The 10,770-nt window shown below is 48.0% G+C and overlaps 1 protein-coding gene across 1 annotated transcript; it reads right to left on the bottom strand.

Annotated features, from left to right (window-relative positions):
- Nucleotides 1-207: 207 nt before the first annotated feature.
- LOC309371406 (hemojuvelin-like) lies at nucleotides 208-8,065 on the bottom strand. The gene is made up of 3 exons (XM_081914037.1): nucleotides 7,899-8,065; nucleotides 4,997-5,499; nucleotides 208-2,750 (listed from the first exon to the last, which is right to left on the bottom strand). Exons 1-3 carry the CDS (start codon nucleotides 7,990-7,992, stop codon nucleotides 2,133-2,135), a joined length of 1,215 nt encoding a protein of 404 aa, XP_081770163.1. The 5' UTR covers nucleotides 7,993-8,065; the 3' UTR covers nucleotides 208-2,132.
- Between the last annotated feature and the right edge of the window lie 2,705 nt (nucleotides 8,066-10,770).

The following is a 10,770-nucleotide window of genomic DNA, read 5'->3' on the forward strand; positions in this document are numbered from 1 at the left end:
CCCACGCTGTGCTTTCCCCAAAATTGTGGCCCAGTCATTTTATGAGATAGTAATGGCAGAAGTGTAGAAATTATTTTGTTTTTAGAGTCTGTATCTTTTGTGCTTTATCTCATTTTATCTTACCGTATGCCACTTTGATGGCTCCTGGCTGTGAAGCAGTTTATGAATCTGTAAAATAAATAATAAAGCACGACGAGAGACGAGGCCTTCAGAATTAAATTATTTTAATGTCAAACCCTTTGCAGAACAATACCGATCAGCAGGCGTGGAGTTCAGAAGCTGAAACTGATGGGAACCGAGTCGGGTTTCTGAGGCAGAGACATGGAGGGGAAGAACAGAGACTTGTTTAACCACAGACCCTCCTCTATTTCCCATCGCTCTCAGTTTTCCATTCTGGTGCTGAGAAATGTAGGATTCCCCCCTTTCAGTGCCTGGAAAGGTACAACAGCTTGAAGCTGTAGCAGCCTTTTTCCAGCCTCCAGCGGTTTATGCCCCATTCACACCATCCATCTAAAGCATCATAACACGACTGCCCCCAAATAATCCTGGGAGCTGTAGTTTGTTAAGTGTGCTGGGAATGGTTAGGCAACCCCCTAGCCCCCTCCCAGTGCTACAATTCCCAGAGTAACCAATGGAGAGAGATTAGTGGTTAAACAACTCGGGGAATTGTAGCTCTGCGAGGGGAACAGGAAGGTCTCCAAACTTTTCTCAGCAATCTTAACAAACTACACCTCCCACAATTCTCTGCTTGGCTGCTTGAAGTGATATCATGGGGCTTTAAATGGGTGCTTTAATTGGGATCTTAGGCAGCAGTGAAAAGCAGTTACTGGAAAACCAGTTACTAAAGCACTGCTCCACAGCAAGCATTCAATGTTGCTCACACAAACAGCCTCCGTGGGAAAGGGATGACCACTAAGCGATACAACTATCAAACGAAACGTCGTCAACTTTAATATATTAAATATCTGAACTTTTTCATTGACATTCTTTAAGTCAACCACAAGATGCTCCCAGCTCTCTGAAGAAGTGCTGTCTCTCCAGCCTTAACAGAACCATTGCAGTGCATCATTTAAACCTCACTCTCCAGATCCCGAATCGTGAAAAGTGGCAGAAAACGGATTTGCCCGAAAACAAATCAACAGACTTTGGGGGAAGAGCAGGTTCGTTTGGGACTTGATGAGTTGAGGGTCCACGCCTTCCAAGTTATGGCATCGTAGTATCCCTTCCAGGGAATATCTCTTGCCCTCCAGATCCTGTTGGACCAACATCCCATTGGCCACAAGCACCCCACCCCTGCCTTCGATATTTGAGGAGTTTCTGGTTCCATGTTTGGTCAGGAATGACTCCTGGCAGATACTCAGCCCCAGAGTAGTTTACCCAAAACACTGACACAGGGAGGGGCGCTTAAAGTGACCAGCATTTTTGTGAGAGAGATTTGCATAGCAAGCTATGGATCACCAGTTTTCAGAAGGAATTAAATAACCCATAATTGTTTTTTGGGAGGAAGTGTTTCCAAGGAATGACAACTTACAGTGTTGGGTAGATTGCCATGGTTTCTAAGGTTACCTGAGTATGCCCAGCACTTGTTGCTCTGTTTCTCCCAACCCATCCTCTCCCTTTAAAAAAAAAAAAGGTACATTCTCCGAGAGTCCAACTTTCATTGTTTCAGCCCAGTTCCTGAAACTTATCAGTTGCTACTCCACACTTGCTTGTCTTCAGCCTCGGAGTCGTCAGCGTTTCAACCAGTGATGTGCCAACATGCTGTTTCCAGGGGAGCAGGGCTCATGATCGCCATTTTCACTGGGATGCACGGGAACCGAAGTTTCCCATGCATCCTGTGCCAATTTTTAATAATTCCGGGATCCATGGGAAACTAGAATTCCCATGGATCCCAGTGGCAACGGATGCTCCAAAGGATGCCACAAAGCACCCAGGCCTTAAGGAGGTGGTCTGCAAGACACAAAAAGGGTAGCAAGGACTGGCGGGAGAGCTTTCCCAGGGGCACCAACGTTCCAACATGAGCTGGGGGAGCCCATTCCTCAATTCTTCTAAGGCCCTGCCTTTGCTTGCTGAGGCCTTTATGAGACACCAGCCACATCTCCTGATCCCTTGGCATTACAGAATATAAATAGTCACCAATAAAAGTGCATGTGACAGACTAAAATGACGGACGTGAAAATGAGGAGAGGCGAGCTGCAGGGGCGCATAGCCCTGTCGGTATGGAAGATGTGGAGTTTCTTGACATCCGGGTGGTACGCTTCGCCGTCTTCCAGTGCCCCGCGGGCAGCCAGAATGAAGCTGGCATCCCCCGAAGTCGCCACGTCAAAGACACAAGCCTGGAAGTAGACATCTTCGACGGGCAGCTTCTCCTTGCACAGCAGACGGGCCTTCTCGAGGGCACCCCTGCCGTCGCCCTTGCTTCGAGAGATGCGCTGGCTGGGCGGGCAACCTCCCACGCAGAGCTGCAAATCTTGCTCGTCCGTGAAGGAGAGAGCCACCTCCTCGGCCGCCCGGATGGAGAAGGACAGCTGCCTGCCCGCCTGGCGCACGGCAATTGTGGTGCCAACGTGCGCTGCTCGGATCTCCACATGCCGCCCGGGCGTGCGCTCATAGATGACCAGGCTGCTCCCCCCGGGCCTTGCTCCACCATTCACGGAACCATCCACAAAAGACACTGGCAGGTTGTCTATTTCCGCTTGGTAGACCTTCTCATCGATACACTCCTTCATGTTCTTAAAAATGACGGTGAGCTGAAAAGAACAGAGATATTAAAAACTTAAAGGTAAAGGTAAAAGGACCCTGGGTATTAGGTCCAGTCATGGCCGAGTCTGGGGTTGCAGCGCTCATCTCACTTTATTGGCTGAGGGAGCCGGCGTACAGCTTCTGGGTCATGTGGCCAGCATGACTAAGCCGCTTCTGGCGAACCAGAGCAGCGCACGGAAATGCCGTTTACCTTTCCGCTGGAGCGGTACCTATTGATCTACTTGCACTTTGACGTGCTTTTGAACTGCTAGTTGGGCAGGAGCAGGGACCGAGCAACGGGAGCTCACCCCGTCAAGGGGATTCGAACTGCTGACCTTCTGATCGGCAAGCCCTAGGCTCTGTGGTTTAACCCACAGTGCCACCTGCGTTTAAAAGATTAAAGCGCAGCAAAAGGGAAACCCCAGGCATCTGAGGACCCTCGAGACCTGTTTATTCTGAGGAAGGAAGCAGGACTGCTGTCCACCAGAAGGGATTGGAGAAGGAAAAGTAGGAAGAAATTGGCTTCTGGGTGCAAACCCATCCTTGCCATACAGTTGCTCACCACTTTTCCAGATCCCTCTGTTATCAGAAGTAGCCCAGATAGTGCCTCGCCTTCTTCAAATTTACTGGCTTGTCTTCAGAGCTTTAACCAGATCTGTGCCCAAATTTTGTTTTGTGGGAAGTAGGGCTTGTAATCAACATCATCACGGGGGTCAATGGGAGTTGCGGTTTCCAATGGCTCCCGTGCCAACTGTTTGACCTGGGAAGCATGGGAAATCACACTTCCCAGTGTGTTCCCAGTGTGGGGAACTTACTGTCCTCCAGTTGTTGCTGGACCACAGCTACCAACATCCCTGACCACAGGCTATGCTGGCTGTTGGGGTGGTTGGGACAAGGTGTTCAGCAACAGCTGTAGGGCCGCTGGTTAGCCACTCCTGCTACAGGTGATTTCCAGTCTGATTCAAGCCTGTGAATTAAGGTGGAAGTATGTGGGGCTACATTTGAAGGTGACTCAAAAGCTACAACTAATCCAGAAGGCTGGTGACTGGGAGCAGCCACTGGGACCATATAACACCGGTCCTGAAAGACCTACATTGGCTCCCAGGACGTTTAAGAGCACAGTTCAAAGTGTTGGTGCTGACCTTCAAAGCCCTAAACCAGGGGTAGGCAATCGAAGGCCCGGGGGCCGGATCTCAATCTGGCCCGCGGACGGTCCAGGGATCAGTGTGTTTTTACATGAGTAGAATGTGTGCTTTTATTTAAAATGCATCTCTGGGTTATTTGTGGGGCATAGGAATTCGTTCATTTCCCCCAAAAAATATAGTCCGGCCCACCACATGGTCTGAGGGACGGTGGACCGGCCCATGGTTGAAAAAGGTTGCTGACTCCTGCCCTAAACGGCCTCGGCCCTATATACCTGAAGGAGCGTCTCCACCCCCATCACTTAGTCTGAACACTGAGGTCCAGCTCTGAGGGCCTTCTGGAGGTTCCCTCACTGGGAGATGTGAGGTTACAGGGAACCAGGGAGGCTTTCTCAGCAGTGATGCCCACCTTGTAGAACGCTTTCCCAACAGATGTCAATAATAATAATAATAATAATAATAATAATAATAATAATATCCTGCCCATCTACACAATTTTCTGAAGACATCTGAGGGCAGGCCTGTATTGGGAAGTTTTTAATGTCAAGTTTTTTATATTTTCTATTCTATTCTATTCTATTCACACATACCCTGCCCATCTGGCCGGGCCTCCCCAGCCACTTTGGGCGGCTCCCAACAGGAGATTAAAAACACAATAAAATATCAAACGGAAAAAACTTCCCTAAACAGGGCTGCCTTCAGATTCTGTTGGAAGCCACCCAGACATTTATTATTATTATTATTATTATTATTATTACAGTGGTACCTCTGGATGCGAACGGGATCCATTCCGGAGCCCCGTTCGCATCCTGAGTAGAATGCAACCTGCAACTGTGCGAGTTGTGATTCACCACTTCTGCACATGCGCATGATGTCATTTTGGGTGTCTGCGCATGCGCGAGCAGCGAAACCCGGAAGCAATGTGTACTGTTACTTCCAGGTCGCCGCAGAGCGTAACCTGAAAACGCTCAACCTGAAGCATATTTAACCCAAGGTATGACTGTATTAGGGACTCAACATGCTGCCCTCAATAGATATTGTGGGACTACAGCGCCCTCTTGAACCGCCGGCACAAGCCAAAATGAGCAGCTTTTCGGTGGATCAGTTGTTACCTTGCTGATGGCAGTGGCGTTTGACCCTTTCACGACGGGAGAGCTGGTGGCCTGCACATACAGGTAATTGTTGTCCAGGAGCGGCCAGGAACCCTCCACCCGGCAGGTGTGGAACTGGTCCCTGAAGGTACGCACGTGGGGGTCCCCGAAGGCGGCGCAGTGCTGGTACGTGGGGGCCCGCCCGTGCTTGCGGGCAAAGCTCTTCTCGTAGTCGCAGATGTCCAGGGAGGTGAAGCCCTGGTGGTCGGGGGGCGGCTGGGGCGGCTGGGGCAGCGAAGTGGGTCCCTCCCTGGAGCAGTTGTTCTGGATCATGAGGTCTTCGATGCCGTACACAGCAGAGTGGTACGCCAGGTTCCCGCGGCAGGTGCGAGCCGTCCGGCGCGTGCAGCTGGAGTAGGCGCGCAAAGCGTCGCAGCGAGCGGCCGTCGCGTCCGAGTCGTCCAGGTTCTCTGTGGCGGCCAGATACTGGGAGTTGCAGCGCAAGATCTTGCACTGCGAGTCAGCTGCACGATGGGGGGCAGGAGAGAGAAGAAAATCAGTGCCACATCATCACCACCTTCTTCGCTCTACCTGCCAACAATCACCTCCCCAATTTCACTGGGAGATGAAATGAAATGGATGTTTAAAATAAAGTTTGTAAAAAAACAGAAGCTTTTCTCTTGGGATTTACAGGGACAGAACTACCTAAACTCTATAGAAACTTATTCATGTCGTTGAATTGACAAGTATAGTATGTAATTATAAAAAACCAATAAAGATCATCTTTTAAAAAGAAAAAAGAAGAATTCATGTATGCGACTACAGCGGCAAGAATGTTACTTGTCCAACAACAGAAAGAAGAAGAAATTCCAGCAAAGGAGGAATGGATACAAAAACTTGTGGAATACAGTCATACTTCAGGTTATAGTCGCTTTGGGTTGCGCGGTTTTGGGTTCCGCACCGCGCCGAACCCAGAAGCACTGGAATGGTTACTTCTGGGTTTCAGCGCTTGCACATGCGCAGAAGCGCTAAATAGCGCTTTGCGCATGCACAGAAGCACCAAATCACGATCCGCATGTGTGCAGACGCACGGATCGCAGGTTGCGAACGCCCCGTGTTGCGAATGTGCCTCCCTCTCGGATCACGTTCGCAACCCAAGCGTCCACTGTATGCAGAAATGGCAAAACTTAACGGAAGAATGAATCTGGGAAATGATATGTAACGAATTGAAAAATATGTTTAAATATACATTTGTAAAAAAGCCAGAAGCCTTTTTGCTAGGAATAACAGGAAGAGAGATTATCAGAAGGGATTATAAACTTTTTCAATATGCAGTAACAGCGGCAAGAACCTTAATGGCCCAAAAATAGAAACAAGAGGATCTACCGACACTTGAAGAGTGGCGAATGAAACTTATGGATTACGCAGAATTGGACAAAATGACTGGGAAAACTAGATACCAAAAAGACCACAAATTCATCGAGGACTGGGGAAAGTTTACAGATTATCTGGAAAATAGATGTGATGTACAGACAACGTTAGTCGGTTTTAAAGAGGCTTTGTGATTGTTAAAGATGTACTGTAAAAGAAAAACAGAAGTGTTAAGTTACTATTAACTGGCAATACAAGACATGCGTAATGAATAAGAAATATGGATGATTGGTGGAGGAGCTGGTGGAAGTTCAAAAATTGTAAAATATGAGAATAAGATTGTGTTGAATAATTTGTAAAAGAAAATTTAATAAAAATTATAAAAAAAGAAACTTAACGGAAGAATAAGAAATCAAGAAAACAAACTTTTTAATAAAAGAATGGAAATGGTTTATTTTATAAAAGAATGGAAATGGTTTATTGGATATATATAGATAAACTGTAAATGGTTAAAAACATTGGCAGGATTATTGTAACAACCTGCAGTTTCATAGGAGTATATATTTAAAGAAGATGAATATATGAGCAAATTCAGTTAATTTGGATATGCAGAAGATATTAAAAATAAATTTAAGGAACCGCAGAAAGAGGGGGAAGGAAGTGAAGTTTTGGAATGTCAAAGATTGTAAAATCAGTGAACTGCATAAATCTGAAAAGTACAAAAAACAACAATATTTCCTCTCCAGCCACAGGATTGTATTCTACATCTATGAAACACGAAATGATGTGGTAACGTTCTTAAGCATTGAAATACGGCAATGGTTCGGCCTGAGGTTGGGTGGGTGATCTCTGGGCATGCACAGAGTAATATTCTTTCACCATTAAGCAACTGTAGCCCGCCACCAAACTTCTGGGGAACGGCCTCGGTCCAGTATACCTGAAGGAGCGTCTCCACCCCCATCATTCTGCTCGGACACTGAGGTCCAGTGCTGAGGGCCTTCTGGCGGTTCCCTCCCTGTGAGAAGCCAAGTTACAGGGAACCAGGCAGAGGGCCTTCTCGGTGGTGGCGCCTGCACTGTGGAACGCCCTCCCACCAGATGTCAAAGAGAAAAATAACTACCAAACTTTTAGAAGACATCTGAAGGCAGCCCTGTTTAGGGAAGCTTTTAATGTTTAATTGGTTATTATATTTTAGTGTTTTGTTGGAAGCCACCCAAAGTGGCAGGGGGAACCAAGCCAGATGGGCGGGGTATAATTAATAAATTATTATGTTCAAGATGGCATTTTTAGGCACACTTACTCAGAGGACCTTGTCCCCGAGTAGACCTGCTTACAACTGAGGATACAAAGGGGCCCTCCTAAGCCAAGCCCCATCCTCCCTTCCTCCCTCCCTCCCTTCCTCCCCTTCTTTCTTTTTCTTTCTTTCTTTCTTTCTTTCTTTCTTTCTTTCTTTCTTTCTTTCTTTCTTTCTTTCTTTCTTTCTTTCTTTCTTTCCATGCCCAACAAAGCTGCAACTTTCTCTGACAAATGACCCAAGAGCCAAGCCCCTTACCGTGCCTGCAGAACAGGAGGAGGATGAACACTTTAATGACGGCGCCAGCATTTGCTGGGCACGGAGACCTCTGGCAGTAGGCAGATCCCCGCATCCTGATCCAATCACAGACGACGCACGATGGTCCCCCAACCCTCTCCTCACCGTTCTCCTCCCATGCTGGTTCACTGGAAGGAAAGAACAGTCAAGAGATCTACAGCCCATAAATTGGCAAGGTCCCATCCTGCGTGTACTCTGCGCTCTCCTGCATGCATGGTCCAGATCCCACTGACTCTTTTCCCTTTAAACAATAACCCAAAAAACCAAGTCACGTGCCCTCACGGTGAATGTTGCTTCCCCCCACCTCACAAAGTTCTGTGACAATAGTTTCTGACGTCTTGGAAACTAAGAGTTCCAATCCCCCAAGAACGTACAGGAAGAGCCTTAAGGATCGCGCCGACGGTCCATCATGCAGCATCCTGTTCTCACATATCTGGGAGTAGGTTCAATGGGGCTTCCTTGAAATTTGGACCATGCTGTAAATCTCGTCCAGTCAGGCCTCTATGAAGGCAGGGCTTACCTGGGAAGTATCTTTGCTGGACTGTTTCCCAGAAAAGCACTGGGGGGAAATTGAGACCTTTGCTTCACAGGAGAGCAGAAGACCCCCTTCAGTTCACTGGAGGTTTTCAGACAGAGGTTGGGTGTCCACCTGTCAGGGATACTTTGCCTGCAATTCCTGCATGGCAGGGGGCTGGACCGGATATCCCTCAGGGTCCCTTGCAGAGCTACGATTCATAATCCTATGGGTCCTCTCTGGTGACCCAAGACACAGCCCCAAACCTTCTGAAGTGGGGGGGTTCCCTTTGGAAGACGACTCCACCATCAGCCCCTGTCACACCTCTAACATCCATCGGAGAAGAGAGCGGACCAGCCAGGTGACCGGTGACCCAATTCAGGCTGGCCAACTCCCATCACCACTGCAATAACACTTGTCCCCTCCATTTTCCATCTCATTTCAGAGGCTCCCTGCTCTGTCCTCCTTTGGCTTCCTTGCCCCAGGGTGGACCAACCATCAGCAAGAAAGATCTTCCTCTCTTGGCTTTCACCTCTCTGGAAGACCTTTCCCTCTCTTCTCAGGCTCCGTCGCTGACTTTGTGGTAAGCTGCGCATGTCCCCATCCTGCCGGGACACACATATCGGTGTGACCTTTTGCAAAAGTCGGCAAACAACAGCACACAAACTTTGTCCCTGCTTCCGAACCTGCAGCGGGAGCTAATGATCAACCACTCGATCACCCAAGGCACCCACTGCACCACCCGGCCTGGGAGCCAAAGACAGTCGATGATGAGATAAAGGCTTTGGCCGGCAAGCTGGGCATGGCCGCTTCCAGATCGAGGTAGCTTGACCACAGTCCCCCATGCATTCATAAGGTTGGATTACTGCAATGCGCTCTGAATGGGGCAACCCTGGAGGCTGTAGCCAGGGGGCATTGCGTGGCAGGAAGGTTGCTTGTGGGCACAAACTACTGCCAGCATAAAACAGCTTGCTTTCAGGATTCGCACACGCTACCCATCTACTACCAGGCCAACACTCTTACCGCCATGCCGGGCCATAATATAATTTTGATTTTCATTGGGAGCGTTAATAATAACACTCCCTTTCCCCACCAACAAGTCCTGAATGCTGCCCCCTCCAAATCGAGAAATTAAGAAAAAATACTTAACAAGAAGCAGACATGGAAGGAAGATTTGGGCAATTTCTCTGAGCACTGGGGGCCAAAAGAAAGCAACTGTTGTTGAGATGTTTCATTCCGAATCTGCTAGACAGAGCCAGACAGAGGGTGTCTTGGCCCCCTCCCCCCAAAAATAACTCCTGTCTACGTGCATGGAGGGGTTAAAATGACAGGGATGATTCCTAGAGAGGCATGGCAGGGAATAAAGAAGGATAGAGCTGGCATCACCGGCATGGTTTCTCTGTGGGCACCAGCACCTACCTTCTCGGGCACCCATGTGGTTTTCTCCCCCACTGAAAAAAATTGCAGTGTCTGCTTGTGTGTGGTTGCTTGTGGTTTTTCCTCTTTTCTGCCAGTCTGTCCACAAGCCCATAGAGACATAAGTCTTCTTCTTTGGCAATCCTGCGTAGCCGATAGTCAGATTGTCTTCCATAAACACGGTTTTAGCAATGAGTCCGTAAGTGACTGTGGAGGCCAATTCTGGATCCACATGTCCTTCCACAGTGGGGACATAGGTTTCCAGGTGGGAGTTGATCACAGTGTGGATTTGCCAAGTGTGCCTTCCTCTTAGCACATTTCTCCCTTGCATCCTGAGTTCGAGTGTCTTCAAAGCCCATGACACCTTTGGTAAAGGCTGTTCTCCAACTGGAGCGCTCGCAGGCCAGTGTTTCCCAATTGTCGGTGTTTCTACTACATTTTTTAAGATTTGCCTTTGAAGAGTCTGTAAACCTCTTTTGCTGACCACCAGCATTACGCTTTCCATTTTTAAGTTTGGAGTAGAGTAATTGCTTTGGAAGATGATCATCAGGCATCCAAACCACATGACCAGTGCAAAGAAGTTGATGTTGAAGAAACCCTTAGCCTTATCCTCCATTAGATGGTTCCATCAGAGTCAATGGAGTTACATCCAGGATTTATTTTTTTTATAAGCCAAAGATACGTTTTATAAGCCCATAAAATGCCTTTCTTTTCAAGGCTGCTAGCCTAAACATTTGCAAGGGTTCCTTATTCACTTCTAGGCACCGATCAAGAAGGTGGTTTTTAACTTTAGTACAGAAGAGGAATACTGCTGATTGCAGTATTTGCACTTATATAAAACCTGATCACAAGATGTATTAACGCCCCAAGGAGATCTTGCTTCTCCCATAGTTACAGCCTTGG

The sequence above is a fragment of the Podarcis melisellensis genome (genome assembly GCF_964234715.1).
Source record: "Podarcis melisellensis genome assembly, chromosome: 1".
NCBI classification, from domain to species: Eukaryota; Metazoa; Chordata; class Lepidosauria; order Squamata; family Lacertidae; genus Podarcis; species Podarcis melisellensis.